Raw genomic sequence first — 18,150 nt, 5'->3', positions numbered from 1 at the left:
AAGTATAGGTATGTGTAATCCCTGTGCTCAGGCATCAGCGTCTTCCTACTCTTGGGTTTGTATGAAGTTACAAAGGGCAGATGTCATCTTGGGCACACAGCCATTTCCTATTCACATCCTGCAAGTGGAGGGGCTCATGAAAGCGGTAAAGACAGCCAAAGTAATTATTTATGCCAAAATCTAGACAGTAAATAATGGCGATGTTTTAGATTTCGCATTTACAATATCATCACTTCATTCTTCCAAAGAAGGTGATTTTTTTCCCTATGATTGGTTAATTGTTGACACCATGACACATTTCTTCAAGGGCAACTGTACTCAAAATGTAGTTAAAGCACAATAGAAACCTTTGAGGGGCAGCCAATCAGAAATAAAGTTACCTTAAAGTCAGAGACGAAATCTGAGGGCCTGTGTTAAGGTAGAGTATAAGAAAAATAATGATTTTTAATTGACAGTACAAAGCTGCTGTGATGAATTAAAATATGTTGGAAATTAGAATAATAGGTCCCCTTTAAAATCCAGCTTATATAGTAAATTAACCTTTAATATTTTAACTGTGTTTGTTCTCTCATACAAATACCCATCAACACATTCCACTTCAAGTCACAATTTAATCATAAACTGTACAAGTTGAATGACGTGCACACACTGCAGAATATGGCCATAAAGGAGGCAAATACACTTGTCTGTTGTTGGGCTTTGTGTGTTAGTTTTGGTATCAGTGGGGCAACTCGTGATGGACAAGCTTATAGTGGGAACCACAGGAAGGACAGCGCTGGGCCTCTCCCTCATGAAGCCAGAACCACACAATAGCAGTGTTGTCTTCCTCACCTGCAAAGCGTTTTAAAAAGTTATAATTTAAAAAAAAAAAGTTGTTAACACAGATTCATAAAGGGGAAATTGTATTCATTATGCATCACTTACAGAGACATCCCACCAGCCTCTTGGTTCCAATGCCTGGCACAATGTGAGGGTCTTCTTTGGTACCAGCATAGTGCTTTGGTTTCAGGATGCTGTAAGGATCCTGTGATGTAAACGGGAAAAAGAAAAAAATTAGCTTATGTGCAGTTCAGGTTCATTATTATATGTATACACAGGAGCCTACCTTTCCCTGTTTGAGGGCCTGGAGGGTACGGCGCTCCAGCCCAGTGGCCTGTTCTTCATCTGTTGGTATGCCTGGAAAATTAAATAGCAAAAAGGTTTCTATTAAAAAAAATGAATAAATGATAATAAACAAAAAAAAATCTGTATTTGATTCAGCTGCTTAAAAAAAAAAAAATCAGTTTTATATTAAAAGCCTATAATAACTTGCTTAAATCTTACCTCTTGCATATGGCCTCCTTACACTAATAACTAAAAAGACTAAAACTAACACAGAAACAGAAACTAAACGTCTTCTAAGAACAAAAACTAAACTAAATTAAAAAGAAAAGAAAAGCTCAAAACGAAATAAAAATTATAACTAATTAGAAAATACAGAACTATATATAACTCTGTAGTGAGTGCGGGCAAGCCTGCACGTCAGCATTGGACGCCTCCCACAATAACACGCTCCTGTCCCCTGTCAGGGTGCTGGCACCTGCCCAACGCAGTCTGCCAAAGGAGGTGGGTCTATCAAAGGCCTTTCCACTCGCTAAAGTCCAAATGACCTTCATTTTTTTTTTTAACGGTGTACTTTATAGTCGTATTTAGGTGGGGACTTTGTGTATCTCAAAGCACTTAGGCCTCCCACAAATATTTTTACTTCTGTTAAAATAAATATGTACACAGGTGTTTCTTTTTGCTGTAAATAAAACACTGGCGGTAGCTAGCTAGCACGTACTGCAAACTCCTTGTCACTAACTTGTCAGCTACCAAACTAAACAATAAAGACGCCGCTAAAATTGCCAATATAACCAGCCTTTCGCTTTTCGCACTAAGTCGAGTGAGCGGTGATAGCTGTGCCTGTAACGCACTCCGGAGGCCTGTGAAGTGACGTCTCCTGTCGTAAATACGGAGTCCTACCTCTCACTGTGGCCATTGAACGGTGCAGCGGGGCCAGCACGCTGCTCCTCAGCTGCAGTGTTGTTGTACAAGCTCGGAGAAGAAGACGTCCCGCCATTATAGTGCCTTTTTCAAGTACAGTGAATGACCTGACTCTGCTATAACCCGGACTGAAATGACCCCACTACAACCGCCTGAGTGACGGGTGCGCGGGCCAATGAGCAGAAGCGCAGATGATCCGACCAATCAGATTCAGCAGTGGGAGGCACGCTCTACAGGTGGTAAACACCGCTGTATACTTTATTATCTTCCACCGACCTGACAATTTTCTCAGTCGACGTCAGCAGCGTTCCGCCAGCACTATACACAGTGCAGGTAGAGCACCGCTTTCCTGAGACGCCTGACGGTTTGCCAGAATCTCTTCGAGGCAGTCCGAAAGTCTTTTTCCATGCCCTCTCCGAACTCCTCCCACACCCAAGTTTTTGCTTCAGCCACTGCCCGAGCCGCATTCCGCTTGGCTTGTCCATACCTGTCGGCTGCCTCCGGAGTCCCACAGGCTAACCAAGCCCGATAGGACTCCTTCTTCAGCCTGGTGGCTCCCTTCACCTCTGGTGTCCACCATTTGGTTCGGGGATTACCACCACGGCAGGCACCAACCACCTTGCGGCCGCAGCTCAATGCAGCAGCTTCGGCAATGGAGACGCTGAACGTGGTCCATTTGGACTCAATGTCCCCAGTCTCCCTCGGAATGCTGTTGAAGCTCTGCCAGAGGTGTGCGTTGAAGATCTCGCGGACTGGGGCCTCTGCTAGACGTTCCCAGCACACCCTCACTACGCGTTTAGGTGCAGAAGTCTGTCCAGCGTCCTCCCCCGCCACCTGATCCAACTGACCACCAGGTGGTGATCAGTTGACAGCTCAGCCCCTCTCTTTACCCGAGTGTCCAGAACATATGGTCGCAGGTCTGGTGATACGATTACAAAATCGATCATTGACCTACGGCCTAGAGCATCCTGTGCCGCACGTTGCACTTATGGACACTCTTATGTTTGAACAAGGTGGCCAAACTGTGATTTGCACAGAAGTCCAATAACAAAACACCGCTCGGGTTCAGATCAGGGAGGCCGTTCCTCCCAATCACGCCCCTCCAGGTCTCGCTGTTGTTACCCACGTGAGCGTTGAAGTCTCCCAGCAGGACAACAGAGCTGTTGCTGGAGCACCTTCCAGCATGTTAATTTTATTGTAATCTAGATCAAACTCACTTTAAATAATGTTTCTATGTGCTGCGTGTGTTATTTGTTATTCACATGTGAAGTTTAAAAAGGTTTAGCTAAGTCTTCATTTAACAAATGTTATTTCTGGAGTTTTGTTTTGCTTACTTGCTGCATCAGGTACTTCCCTGTGTATCTAGAGAGGATCAGAAGTCCCAGGTATACTGGTATTGGGGGTTGCAGCGTAGGGATGACTTTTTCTGAAGCCTCCAGCTGACTGTTTCCCCTCAGCTGTAAAAAGCTGATGATTTACAAAACCCACAACACATCGTTTAAATAGATGAGGCTTAAAATGATCTTAAGAAGAGATATTGTTAGAACCTAGAAAGAGGAGGTGTGTGTGTGTGTGTGTGTGTGTGTGTGTGTGTGTGTGTGTGTGTGTGAGAAAGAGAGAGCTGGAGAGAAGCTGAGCTTTATTCAAAGTGACTTGAAACAAACTGCAGCAATAAGGGCAAACTAGTGTACAGTTATGTTTACGTGAGCGTTATTTTGTATGCATTTGTACAGTTCGATAACTGTGAGAATACACTGATAGCATTTAGCTCTAGTAACAGGCATTTGTACCAGTCAGCATGAAAAATCAGGGGAAGGAACTAGTATGTAAACTGAAACTGTACAGTATATGTGTGCGTGTGCCTGTGTGTGTTTATGCTCGAGTGTATGAATAAATGAGTCAGTTTTTTGATGCAATTATTTGATGCTCAAAGCAGGTTTATTTAATTAATATCCAGTTTATTTCCAGTTAGTTCCGAATTCATCTTAAATTCAATTGAATTTTATTGATATAGCAGCAAATCACACCATCAGTCACTTCAAGGCTGTATGTATTATTGTAAGGTAGACCCTACAATAATACATACAGAGAACCCAACAATCATATGACCCCCTATGAGCAAGCACTTTGGCGACAGTGGGGGGAAAAACTCCCTTTTAAAAGGAAGAAACCTCCAGCAGAACCAGGCTCAGGGAGGGGCGGCCATCTGCTGCGACCGGTTGGGGTGAGAGAAGGAAGATATTTGTTGTAGGTCTGATTGAAGGACTGATGTGATGGTAAGTTGACTGCTGCTCCGCTTTGAATATTGAGAGATTAGCTAATGGAATTTAAGCCAGACTGTGCCCAACTTTAAGACCATATTCACTGGTTGTTTTTGTTGTTATTATTTTGGTCTTTTTTTTTCACAAGAATTTCTAGCTCCCCTAGAATTTTGGCCACCCAAACAATCAGACGATTGCTGAGAGAGCACAAGGTTTTCTCCCCCTGTGCTATTCATATCAGTGCAGGGGGTCTCCTAGAGAGGCCGGGGTCAAAAAAGGGATGCTTCAGAACTTGGAGGGTGTTATGCGCTGATTTGCATCCACAGCCAACATCTGTTTGATTAGCCTTACAAATAATTGTTGGCCATTTTCAGGTCCTCGCCTAACCTTCAGTAGTTTTTCAAGGTCATCGAGACACTTAAGTTTTATATACCGTGTTTCCTTGGATTGATAATCTGTCTCGTATTGAAATTGTTCTTTGGTCTTAAATGTCCAGCGCTGTTCGTTGTTGTTATCTTCGATGAAATAGCAATCAGTGTACACGCCAGAATCTAGAAGATGATCTGGTAGCTGACCATGAGTTTCAATTATGAATCTCAAAACATCATAATCGTCTTCCCCAGGATAGAGAGGCACCCCTGTAGCAAGTTCTACAGCTACCAGCCCCAGAGCCCACATGTCAATTGCTTCATCACATGGAATGCCAAGCATAACCTCGGGTGCACAATAACCAACCGTCCCCACACGGTCACCTGGAATCAGTGCAGAAGAGGGACATGCGAGGCCAAAGTCTATAAGTTTGACTTTGACGGGAGACTCATGGCGGTTCACAACCATTATGTTGACAGGTTTGAGGTCAGCATGCACTATTCCCACAGAACCCAGGTGGAACAGAGCATTTGCAAGCTGATGCAAAATTGGCCTGAGTTCTTTAATTGGGAGACCCTGGTTATTCCGGTCCCCTATGTAGTCTGACAGGCTTTGGTCGAGGAGTTCAAAATTTAAGCAAATACGCTCTCCATCGAGGAAATAGCCGTTCCATTCAACAATATTGCACGTGTCTGGATCCAAGCGTCGCAGCTGCTCCAGGATGAAAATTTCCAGTTTTGCCTGTTGCAGAATTTTAGGGTCGCTCTTGTTGACTTTAATAGCCACAGTTTGGTTGTTTTTTGTATCGCAACATCTGGTTACCAAACCAAAGCCTCCTTCTCCAAGGAAAGCCTCTACCACGTGGTGTTCTCCCAAAATTGTCCCTTCCATTATTTCAAGATCATCTTCAGAGGAAGATGGGTGGCTGAGGTGTTGATGTGTCCTTTTTGAGGAAATTCAACTGAGTTTTGGAAACTGCAGTTGAATTTTTGCGATCCATGACTTTCCCAGCTTGAAGGCTGCTGAGAGAGCACAAGGTTTTCTCCCCCTGTGCTATTCATGTCAGTGCAGGGGGCTCTCCTTGAGAGGCCAGTGTCAAAAAAGGGATGCTTCAAAACCTCAGAGGGGGTTATGCGCTGATTTGCATCCAAGGCCAACATCTGTTTGATTAGCCTTACAAATAATTGTTGGCCATTTTCAGGTCCTCGCCTAACCTTCAGTAGTTCATCGAGGTCATCGAGACACTTAAGTTTTATCGATCGAGTTTCCTTGGATTGATAATCTGTCTCGTATTGAAATTGTTCTTTGGTCTTAAATGTCCAGCGCTGTTCGTTGTTGTTATCTTCGATGAAGTAGCAATCAGTGTACATGCCAGACTCTAGAAGATGATCTGGTAGCTGACCCTGAGTTTCAATTATGAATTTCAAAACATCATAATCATCTTCCCCAGGATAGAGAGGCACCCCTGTAGCAAGCTCTACAGCTACCAGCCCCAGAGACCACATGTCAATTGCTTCACCATATGGAGTGCCAAGCATAATCTCAGGTGCACAATAACCAATTGTCCCCACAGCACCACCAGTAGTCACTGCACAAGTGTTACATGCGATGCCAAAGTCTATAAGTTTGACTTTGACGGGAGACTCATGGCGATTCACAACCATTATGTTGACAGGTTTGAGGTCAGCATGCACTATTCCCACAGAACCCAGGTGGAACAGAGCATTTGCAAGCTGATGCAAAATTGGCCTGAGTTCTTTAATTGGGAGACCCTGGTTATTCCGGTCCCCTATGTAGTCCGACAGGCTTTGGTCGAGGAGTTCAAAATTTAAGCAAATACGCTCTCCATCGAGGAAATAGCCGTTCCATTCAACAATGTTGCACCTGTCTGGATCCAAGCCTTGCAGCTGCTCCAGGATAAAAATTTCCTGTTTTGCCTGTTGCAAAATTTCAGGGTCGCTCTTGTTGACTTTAATAGCCACAGTTTGGTTGTTTTTTGTATCGCGACATTTAGTTACAACACCAAAGCTTCCTTCTCCAAGGAAAGCCTCCACCACGTGGTGATCTCCCAAAACTGTCCCTTCCATTATTTCAAGATCATCTTCAGAGGAAGATGGGGTGGCTGAGGTGTTGATGTGTCCTTTTTGAGGAAATTCAACTGAGTTTTGGAAACTGCAGTTGAATTTTTGCGATCCATGACTTTCCCAGCTTGAAGGCTGCTGAGAGAGCACAAGGTTTTCTCCCCCTGTGCTATTCATGTCAGTGCAGGGGGCTCTCCTTGAGAGGCCAGTGTCAAAAAAGGGATGCTTCAAAACCTCAGAGGGGGTTATGCGCTGATTTGCATCCAAGGCCAACATCTGTTTGATTAGCCTTACAAATAATTGTTGGCCGTTTTCAGGTCCTCGCCTAACCTTCAGTAGTTGTTCGAGGTCATCGAGACGCTTAAGTTTTATATATCGTGTTTTCCTTGATTGATAATCTGTCTCGTATTGAAATTGTCTTTGGTCTTTAAATGTCCAGCGCTGTTCGTTGTAGTTATCTTCGATGAAGTAGCAATCAGCTGTACAAGCCAGACTCTAGAAGATTGATCATGGTAGCTGACCTTGAGTTTCAGTTATGAATCTCAAAACATCATAATCATTTTTCCCAGGATAGAGAGGCACCCCCTGTAGCAAGCTCCACAGCTACCAGCCCCAGAGCCCACATGTCAATTGCTTCATCACATGGAATGCCAAGCATAACCTCGGGTGCACAATAACCAAACCGTCCCCACACAGTCACCAGGAATCAGTGCAGAAGAGGGACATGCGAGGCCAAAGTCTATAAGTTTGACTTTGACGGGAGACTCTGGCGGTTCACAACCATTATGTTGACAGGTTTGAGGTCAGCATGCACTATTCCCACAGAACCCAGGTGGAACAGAGCATTTGCAAGCTGATGCAAAATTGGCCTGAGTTCTCTTATTGGGAGACCCTGGTAATTCCGGTCCCCTATGTAGTCCGACAGGCTTTGGTCGAGGAGTTCAAAATTTAAGCAAATACGCTCTCCATCGAGGAAATAGCCGTTCCATTCAACAATGTTGCACCTATCTGGATCCAAGTGTCGCAGCTGCTCCAGGATGAAAATTTCCAGTTTTGCCTGTTGCAGAATTTCAGGGTCGCTCTTGTTGACTTTAATAACCACAGTTTGGTTATTTGTGTATCGCACATCTGGTTACCAACACCAAAGCCTCCTTCTCCAAGGAAAGCCTCCACCACGTGGTGTTCTCCCAAAATTGTCCCTTCCATTATTTCAAGATCATCTTCTGAGGAAGATGGTTGGCTGAGGTGTTGATGTGTCCTTGTTGAGGAAATTCAACTGAGTTTTGGAAACTGCAGTTGAATTTTTGCGATCCATGACTTTCCCAGCTTGAAGGCTGCTGAGAGAGCACAAGGTTTTCTCCCCCTGTGCTATTCATGTCAGTGCAGGGGGCCTCTCCTTGAGAGGCCAGTGTCAAAAAAGGGATGCTTCAAAACCTCAGAGGGGGTTATGCGCTGAGTTGCATCCAAGGCCAACATCTGTTTGATTAGCCTTACAAATAATTGTTGGCCATTTTCAGGTCCTCGCGTAGCCTTCAGTAGTTCATCGAGGTCATCGAGACACTTAAGTTTTATCGATCGAGTTTCCTTGGATTGATAATCTGTCTCGTATTGAAATTGTTCTTTGGTCTTAAATGTCCAGCGCTGTTCGTTGTTGTTATCTTCGATGAAGTAGCAATCAGTGTACATGCCCAGACTCTAGAAGATGATCTGGTAACTGACCCTGAGTTTCAATTATGAATTTCAAAACATCATAATCATCTTCCCCAGGATAGAGAGGCACCCTGTAGCAAGCTCTACAGCTACCAGCCCCAGAGACCACATGTCAATTGCTTCACCATATGGAGTGCCAAGCATAATCTCAGGTGCACAATAACCAATTGTCCCCACAGCACCACCAGTAGTCACTGCCAAGTGTTACATGCGATGCCAAAGTCTATAAGTTGACTTTGACGGGAGACTCATGGCGATTCACAATCATTATGTTGACAGGTTTGAGGTCAGCATGCACTATTTCCCACAGAACCCAGGTGGAACAGAGCATTTGCAAGCTGATGCAAAATTGGCCTGAGTTCTTTAATTGGGAGACCCTGGTTATTCCGGTCCCCTATGTAGTCCGACAGGCTTGGTCGAGGAGTTCAAATTTAAGCAAATACGCTCTCCATCGAGGAATAGCCGTTCCATTCAACAATGTTGCACCTGTCTGGATCCAAGCCTTGCAGCTGCTCCAGGATAAAAATTTCCTGTTTTGCCTGTTGCAAAATTTCAGGGTCGCTCTTGTTGACTTTAATAGCCAACAGTTTGGTTGTTTTTTGTATCGCGACATTTAGTTACAACACCAAAGCTTCCTTCTCCAAGGAAAGCCTCCACCACGTGGTGATCTCCCAAAATTGTCCCTTTAGATATTTCAACCTCATCTGAGCCGAAGGATGGGTTGGCTGACATGGTGTAAGGTGTCTGTTTGTTTTGTGAATTGGTGAGAAAGAAAACTGAACTTTTTTGGTTTCTGCCATAAAATGCTCTCAAAACTTCTCGAAAGGGTTTTCGTTGCTGTCAGGTCAATGTCCGTTAAGCCATAAAGTATAATAGGTGAGCGCTCCTACTTATCGGTTTTGGGATCAAAGCAAAGCTGCCACGTCAGAAAGGATCAAAGCAAAGTTACCGCATCACAAGGGATCGAAGCGTTCTAATATGTGCGCGCATGCGCACACACGTGTTTGTTTGTGTAATATTGTTCACACTAAATTTGACCCTAATCAATTTAATATGATTCTCTAAAATGTTAGTTTTAGAGAATTTTAAAATTACGAAACTGACAGTTACAAAACTTTTTGTTCGTTTATTTGTATTGGGTTTTTTTTGGGTTCTGGTTTTTTTTGCATACCATGTCAAGCTTTTCTGTATAAAGTCATGTTGTAGATTTCGGAGCAAATAAGAAAATGTTAAAATGTTCTATTTTATGTAAAACAATCATCAACTTCATATCCAGGTTTCGTGAGGATGCTTGATATCTTTGAAAAATCGTGGATTTTAATATTGTAGTGCGTGGAGTTCGGATTTGGTGCTTAAAACTTTGTGAAAACTGTAACCGTATTTCATTCACCACAAATAACTATCTGATTGAATAGTTTTCTTATCAGATAGAGAAATAAAATGAGTCGCAAGGTCTAAAGCAACATTTCTCTGGCTTGGCTGCCTTGTACCTCTGCACGTCAGTCTGTTTCAATGTGTGACCCCCCACCCCCTCCCCGAACAGTCGGAGATGAGTGCACTAACGTGCCTGGAGGCATAGCTGGACTGGCCATCGGGCATTTGCCCAGTGATTTTTTTTTTTTTTTTTTGCTTTTATGGGCCAAAGTTTTTTTGTTTGTTTTTAACGGTATAAACAATGAAAGGTGGTGGATTGGCCAGTTGGTCATGATCGACTCTGGGCTGGACCAATTACAGCGGTTAAAGTTCCGTATTTAGGTGTAAAGGAACGCGATTTGTCCCAAACTTCAGCAAAAATTTTTAAAACAAACAAAAAGACACAAAGCTGGAGTTATTCTGTGTCTTTACGCTGCATAGCTTCCTTTTCTCCTCTCATTCTCTCCCCCTCCATCTCCTGCTGCTACTTCAATCATGAAACTGATCAATGATCAGCTGATCGGATTTGGTGTCCTTAGTCCCGTCTCGTCTGTTTATTGTCGCGCTAAACAACCAGCAGCACGTTTAAGCTTGATAAGCTGTTGTTGTAATTTATTTAATATTACTTTCTAGTATCAACTGACGTTTGCTGGCGCCACAGCCGTAAAGGTGCTGGTCAACACACAGTCAACACACAGTTTCTCATTTAAAATGTCTAGGTTTTAATAAATACAACCGAATCTTACAACCAAAGTGGTCATCTGATGTAAAATATGTAAAAACAATAAAATAAAAATCATTATTTTATATAGTAATATTAAGTCTAATATATGCCCTAATTAGCTATAGTACTTTTTCCTTTGGGAAGGTACCATGTGTGCAGTCTGCAATTCTGTTGCGGAAAGATGTTGGATCTATTTAATTACTGTAGAAAAATGATTGGTTTCTGTCCATTTGTTTTACCCTGGCAATAAATTAAAGTCGATTACGTTGATTAAGCATCATTAGGCGGAGGGTGGGGGGCGGTTCCCTATTTTTTTACTGGGAGTTGGCAACCCTGCTAGTTAGGTATATGTAATTATTGATTAGGTTGTTTGATATTTCCGGTAAGTACTGTTTAAAATACCCGAATAGGGAGGATGGTGTAGGTTTAAGTTTGTTAGAGTGATACATATATACCAACAGGACAGCGTACATCACTGTCACAACAGCATTAGTTTTCATTCAAAGGCTTTATGGCTTTTCCTATAATACCTGGTGGGCTGTTCTCTAGTCAAAATGCCCGGGCTGATTTTTTTGTCCCAGTCCAGTCCTGCTTGTTCATCAAAATCAATCACTGAAAGAAAAAAAAGTTCACCGTCTCCTTTGAATTGCAGTGATGGTCATTGCTACTCCCCTCCAGTTGGAGGCGCTGCGGGACCAACAAACAGCGGTGGTTTTCAATGGAACGAGAGGACAGAGAGACCGTGTTTGACGCTTTTATAAGCTGTAAAAATGTGATGTGTGAGTGTGTGCTGTGTGTATATTTCTGTGGAGAGGAGAAAGAGCGTAAAAAGACTGGGTCCCGCTGTATACTCAGGCTGCACTACAGCGGTCTATTCACAGGCGCGATCCCACTACTGAGCGGCACGGGGGCTTTGACCTGCTCCGTTTCCGACCTGGGCCGGTGCACCCCTCCTTAGGCGACCTGGTGGTCCCGAGCTCCCCCAGGAGCACCATATCGATGCCGAACTTAGTGCGGACACCCGATCGGCATAGTCCGCTGCAGCTCAGAGCTCCTGAGCTCAAACGATCCGCCAGCCTCAGCCTCCCGGTAGCTTGGATTACAGGCGCGCGCCACCGCACCCGGCGAGGAACAGAAGTGCTCCTCGGGCTTTTATCTTTTTATCTTTAACTGGACTGGCCATCGGGCATACCGGGCATTTGTCCAGTGGACCGATGGGGATTTTTTCGCTTTTATGGGCCGACGGTTTTTTTGTTTGTTTGGTTGGTTTTTACCTGGTAAAACAATGAAAGGTGGTGGTTTGGCCAGTTGGTCATGATCGACTCTGGGCTGGACCAATTACAGCGGTTAAAGTTCCGTATTTAGGTGTAAAGGAACGCGATTTGTCCCGAACTTCAGCAAAAATTAAAAAAAAAAAAAAACAGACACAAAGCTGGAGTTATTCTGTGTCTTTACGCTGCATAGCTTCCTCTTCTCTCATTCTCTCCCCCTCCATCTCCTGCTGCTACTTCAATCATGAAACTGATCAATGATGAGCTGATCGGCCTGGTGTCCTTAGTCCCGTCTCCTTTGTTTATCGTCGTGCTAAACAACAGCAGCACGTTTAAGCTTGATAAGCTGTTGTCCAATATCTAGTGAGAGGGAAATATGAAGATGAAACCAGGGGTTCCTTACTGAATCATCAGAGTTGAACAGGTGATGGAGAAACAGGTTTACTTTTGAGTTGACATGAATGAGTGGAAGGGAAGTTATGAACTGTTTCTGAGAGACAAATAACACCAGCATCCTTTTCTAAGTAGCTGACAGCTGGTAACTGTGCAGGGGCGGGTCTAGCAAAGTTTTGCCAGGGGGCCAGGTAGGGCATTAACGGGGGGGGGGGGGGGGGGGGGGGGGGGCACAGAGAAATGCTTTTCTTTCTTATTCTCATTTAAAATGTCTAGGTTTTAATAAATACAACTGAATCTTACAACCAAAGTGGTCATCTGATGTAAAATATATAAAAATTCATTATTGTATATAGTAAATATTAAGTCTAATATATGCCCTAATAAGCTATAGTAATTTTTCCTTTGGAAAGGTACCATGTGTGCAGTCTGCAATTCTGTTGCGGAAAGATGTTGGATCTATTTAATTACTGTAGAAAAATGATTGGTTTCTGTCCATTTGTTTTACCCTGGCAATAAATTAAAGTCGATTACGTTGATTAAGCATCATTAGGCGGAGGGTGGGGGGCGGTTCCCTATTTTTTACTGGGAGTTGGCAACCCTGCTAGTTAGGTATATGTAATTATTGATTAGGTTGTTTGATATTTCCGGTAAATACTGTTTAAAATACCAGAATAGGGAGGATGGTGTAGGTTTAAGTTTATTAGATTGATACATATATACCAACAGGACAGCGTACATCACTGTCACAACAGCATTTGTTTTCATTCAAAGGCTTTATGGCTTTTCCTATAATACCTGGTGGGCCGTTCTCTAGTCAAAATGCCCGGGCTGATTTTTTGTCCCAGTCCAGTCCTGCCTGGAGGTTGCCGTTTTAATGAGTGTTCAAACAAAAAATAGAAGGAGTCTTGACGAATGATTTGTACTTTTTCACAATGGGGGAGTTTGCATAAGTGTTAGTAAATAATTTTCTCGAGTGTGTACGTTACACATGCTAATTTTTAAAATCGTTTGTATTATTTTGCTAGCTAGCAAACTCGTGGGATAAATGATTGAAATGCACTCAGTGTGATGCAATATGGTGCTGCTAATATAACAGTTAGTTATGGCATGGTAATTTATAGAATATGCTGTGAATTTAACTAGGATTACACAGCAGTAATGCGAGTTACTTCCCTCAAGTGAAAGCTTTAAACGGTAGCCCGATGCTTAACTAGCCAACATAAGGCTTTCTGATTGAAGGCTAAAAGCAGCATTGCCACCGAGTAAATAGAATATTGATTATATTTTTGTGTATTGCTGCAGCTTCTTCAAGTATTAACTTGGTGCTTTTGGCAACCTTAGGGGGAAATAATGGTAATATGACTGATCCATATGGACACAAAGAATAGACACTTTTTTGTGCTACCGAAGTTCCCTCGCTTTCATTCAAAATCCCAGTCAGTGCTGTTCTCTGTGCCTGTCTTACTCTACATGATGTTATTAGCACTAAACACTTTAAAGGTGATAACTTAGGACTTCAACAAATAACACAGACTGCAATGTAGTTAAGCGTCTTACAGTTAGTTTTGAATGAACTTAAAAACAACACAAGCCAAGATCATTCTCCTCCTATTTTTTGTGTCACATAAGAAAGGAGCATCAATATCTGATGAGAAGACTTATTAATTTGGCCTTTGACATGGTCTTACTGAGGTGATGAAGTGAAATATGCATCCTTTGTTTGGTAATGTGCCTGGAAAAGTTTGAAAATGAACATTGAACGTGCTTACTAGAGTGCTTGACTTTGACCCTGAAACAGATGTATGAACCCAGAAAAAGTCACACTTGGAGTAAAAACCTCTCATAGCAAGTTAATCATTAAATTGATTTGATGCTTTAAGCACAAAATTTAGTCACACAGTCAGGACAGCATCGGGTTTTACCTTAATCGGTAAACATGTTTATGCAGTACATAGTAACAGTGTGACTGAGTCCACTGGTTCAAATCAGTTCTACTACATTTGGAGATGTAAGTCTTAACCTGTCACATGCATCAGGAAGGAAAATACAATCAACATTTAAATGTCTTAATTAGATTTATTTTAAGTGTCGTAATGAGCTGCTGAATGTGAAAGTTAGCAACTGTTGATTTTGCTGGCCAACAGTTACACAGTGTTAGCTAATTACTCTTTACTCTGAGTTGTTGAAACAAATCTTGGCTGTTGTCTGTTGTTGGTTAATCTGATTCCTGAGCGCTTGTGTTTGTGCTCAGCCAAAGACGTTGTTTTCTTTGTTCTGTTTTTTTTTTTAAAAAATGACGAAGCAGCTCTGCTCTCTATAGTATGTATTTTTTGCATTTTGATCATCCTCATGTTCATTTTCAACATGATATTCTTATTCTTGGACTCTAGTAGAGTAGCTTTGCACAATTCACAGTTGAAAAAATGCTTCTTTATCTTACACAGATCCCCTCTTTTTCTCCTCTGCCTGAAAAACAGGGTCGTATGGTCATGACAAAGAAAACCCCAGACATGGTTAGGAATGTATTCCAAGCTGCTTTATTCTTTTAAAACAAATAAAACAGAAAAGAAACCCTACTGTCAAAAACAAACAGTGGCGTGTGTAATCAGTACCATTAGTAGTGTGTGAAGGAATGGATGAGTGGAAGATGATGCATGTAGTGCCAAAAGTAAACCAAACCTAACACAGCCAAAGTCAAACCTGGTGTCTCGGAGCCAACCAAAACTATGCCCTAAAGGCTTTTTATAGAGAGTCCTGGCACGCAGGTGTTGCCAGTGTCACTGATTGTAAACGGGAACTCCGCGTCTCCATTACCTGCAAACAAGACACACATGAGCCAAAAGGAAGGCAGGGTGCAGTGGGTCGTCACGCAGGGGTTTTGGCTTCTTTGCCTTTCAGCTAACTTTACTCATATTGGTTGATATTAAAAAGACTTGCTATTAATGATCAAGGCTTTTTAATATCATGGATTAGGTGTTCTTTTTATTCATGCTTTTTCTGGGGTCTATGATGGATATTTTAGAATTAAAATTGCATAAATTAAGATTTGATTAAAAATATTAGTCTCACACATTGCATTAATTTAATTCAAAAATGAGTCAGGTAGGTATTAAGTAGAAATACACCAGAATAGTGAAATTAATCTTGCATTTATCGTCTAATCTTGATCACATGTTCAGCGCTTATAAAAAATATATTTGGAAAACAAAAATATTTGTGCTTATTATTTTGTGTGTTTATTACAGAGGAAAAAAACATGACACTCTTCCTCACCACTTCCATCCAACCATGTCCGTCAGGACTCATTTTAAGCTGCGTACAGAAGGATTCAATCAGTCTGCAGAACACACACATGCATCTGCTCCAGTGGCAATGAATGAAAACATCTTGCTGTGTTACTATGTATACTGAAATAGGAAAATAAAATAAGATGAATGAGTTCAGCGCTCTGAGCTGGATGTCTTTCTGAAACACAACTCTCCTGCCTCTGGTCTTCATGTGAAATGTCTTTACTTGCTCAAATGTAATCTTGTAAAAATCAATCATAAAACTTCTGGAAGTGTCCATCCATCCATCCATCCATCCATCTTCATCCGCTTTATCCGAGGCTGGGTCACGGGGGCAGCAGCCTAAGCAGAGAGGCCCAGACCTCCCTCACCCCAGCCACCTCCTCCAGCTTACCCGGGGGAACATCAAGGTGTTCCCAGGCCAGCCGAGAGAAATAATCTCTTCAGCGTCTCCTGGGTCTGCCCCGGGGCCTCCTCCCGGTGGGACATGCCCAGAACACCTCACCCAGGAGGCGCCCAGGAGGCATCCCTGTCAGATGTCTGAACCACCTCAGCTGGCTCCTTTCGATGTGGAGCAGCAGCGGCTCTACTCTGAGCCCCTCCCGGATGGCCGAACTTCTCACCCTATCTCTAAGGGAGAGGCCAGCCACCCTTCGGAGGAAGCTCATTTCTGCCGCTTGTATCCGCGATCTCGTTCTTTCGGTCACTACCCACAGCTCGTGGCCATAGGTGAGGGTAGGGACGTAGATCGACCGGTAAATTGAGAGCTTCGCTTTTACACTCAGCTCCCTCTTCACCACGACGGACCGGTGCAGCGTCCGCATTACTGCAGCTGCAGCCCCAATCCGTCTGTCGATCTCCTTCTCCCATCACTCGCGAACAAGACCCCGAGATACTTGAACTCCTCCACTTGGGGCAGGAACTCATCCCTGACCCGGAGTGGGCACTCCACCCTTTTCTGGCTGAGAACCATGGCCTCAGATTTGGAGGTGCTGATCCTCATTCCCGCTGCTTCACACTCGGCTGCGAACCGCTCCAGTGCGAGCTGGAGGCCCCCACCCGATGAAGCCAACAGAACCACATCATCCGCAAAAAGCAGAGATGAGATTCTGAGGCCACCGAAGCGAAAGCCCTCCGCCACTTGGCTGCGCTTAGAAATCCTGTCCATAAAAATTATGAACAGAACTGGTGACAAAGGGCAGCCCTGGCGGAGCCCATCACCCACCGGGAACGAGTCCGACTTATTGCCGGCAATGGGAACCAAGCTCTTGCAACGGTTGTACAGGGATTGAATGGCCCGTAGCAATGGGCCAGACACCCCATACTCCCGCAACAACTCCCACAGGACACCCTGAGGGACACGGTCGAATACCTTCTCCAAGTCCACAAAACACATGTAGACTGGTTGGGCAAACTCCCATGCACCCTCAAGTATCCTTGAGAAGATAAAGAGCTGGTCCAGTGTTCCGCGACCAGGATGAAAACTGCATTGTTCCTCCAGTATCCGAGGTTCGACTAGCGGACGAACTCTCCTTTCCAGCACCCTGGCATAGACTTTCCCAGGGAAGCTGAGGAGTGTGATCCCCCTGTAGTTGGAACACACCCTCCGGTCTCCCTTCTTAAAGATGGGGACCACCACCCCGGTCTGCCAGTCCAGGGGTACTGCCCCTGATCTCCACGCAACATTGTAGAGGCATGTCAACCAGGACAGCCCTACAACGTCCAGAGTCTTCAGGAACTCGGGGCGGACCTCATCAACACCAGGGGCTCTGCCACCAAGGAGTTGTTTAACTGGCTCAGTGACCTCGCCCCCGGTAATTGGCGGGTCATTCCCCTCATCCCCAGACTCTGCCTCCTCCTCGGAATACGTGTCAGTGGGATTAAGGAGGTCCTCGAAGTATTCCTTCCACCGCCTGACAATTTTCTCAGTCGACGTCAGCAGCGTTCCGCCAGCACTATACACAGTGCAGGTAGAGCACCGCTTTCCTGAGACGCCTGACGGTTTGCCAGAATCTCTTCGAGGCAGTCCGAAAGTCTTTTTCCATGCCCTCTCCGAACTCCTCCCACACCCAAGTTTTTGCTTCAGCCACTGCCCGAGCCGCATTCCGCTTGGCTTGTCCATACCTGTCGGCTGCCTCCGGAGTCCCACAGGCTAACCAAGCCCGATAGGACTCCTTCTTCAGCCTGGTGGCTCCCTTCACCTCTGGTGTCCACCATTTGGTTCGGGGATTACCACCACGGCAGGCACCAACCACCTTGCGGCCGCAGCTCAATGCAGCAGCTTCGGCAATGGAGACGCTGAACGTGGTCCATTTGGACTCAATGTCCCCAGTCTCCCTCGGAATGCTGTTGAAGCTCTGCCAGAGGTGTGCGTTGAAGATCTCGCGGACTGGGGCCTCTGCTAGACGTTCCCAGCACACCCTCACTACGCGTTTAGGTGCAGAAGTCTGTCCAGCGTCCTCCCCCGCCACCTGATCCAACTGACCACCAGGTGGTGATCAGTTGACAGCTCAGCCCCTCTCTTTACCCGAGTGTCCAGAACATATGGTCGCAGGTCTGGTGATACGATTACAAAATCGATCATTGACCTACGGCCTAGAGCATCCTGGTGCC

General features: G+C 44.3%; 1 protein-coding gene, 1 non-coding gene and 1 pseudogene across 2 annotated transcripts; all 3 read right to left on the bottom strand.

Moving 5' to 3' along the window:
- Positions 1–591: 591 nt before the first annotated feature.
- Positions 592–2,195, bottom strand: cox5b2 (cytochrome c oxidase subunit 5B2). Its single transcript, XM_085182264.1, has 4 exons — positions 2,005–2,195; positions 1,106–1,176; positions 925–1,024; positions 592–831 (listed from the first exon to the last, which is right to left on the bottom strand). The coding sequence occupies exons 1-4, from the start codon at positions 2,099–2,101 to the stop codon at positions 719–721; spliced, it is 381 nt and encodes a 126-aa protein (XP_085038390.1). The 5' UTR covers positions 2,102–2,195; the 3' UTR covers positions 592–718.
- A 1,746-nt stretch (positions 2,196–3,941) lies between these two features.
- Positions 3,942–8,419, bottom strand: LOC146505075 (uncharacterized; annotated as a pseudogene).
- Positions 8,420–11,410: 2,991 nt separating this feature from the next.
- LOC146505074 (signal recognition particle RNA) lies at positions 11,411–11,709 on the bottom strand. Its single transcript, XR_014877800.1, has one exon.
- Positions 11,710–18,150: the final 6,441 nt, after the last annotated feature.

This window comes from Neolamprologus multifasciatus, chromosome 13 (genome assembly GCF_963576455.1).
Source record: "Neolamprologus multifasciatus chromosome 13, fNeoMul1.2, whole genome shotgun sequence".
In the NCBI taxonomy this organism is placed as follows: domain Eukaryota; kingdom Metazoa; phylum Chordata; class Actinopteri; order Cichliformes; family Cichlidae; genus Neolamprologus; species Neolamprologus multifasciatus.
This window is presented reverse-complemented; position numbering and strand designations above follow the sequence as displayed.

What these genes read in the sequence shown, in the direction of transcription:
- cox5b2 (XM_085182264.1), bottom strand. Translation starts at nt 2,101, where the DNA reads ATGGCGGGACGTCTTCTTCTCCGAGCTTGTACAACAACACTGCAGCTG. An exon ending in AGGCCCTCAAACAGGGAAAG is followed by an intron (nt 1,025 to 1,105) that starts GTAGGCTCCTGT and finishes TTTACATCACAG; the next exon opens with GATCCTTACAGCATCCTGAA. An exon ending in GAGGCTGGTGGGATGTCTCT is followed by an intron (nt 832 to 924) that starts GTAAGTGATGCA and finishes AACGCTTTGCAG; the next exon opens with GTGAGGAAGACAACACTGCT.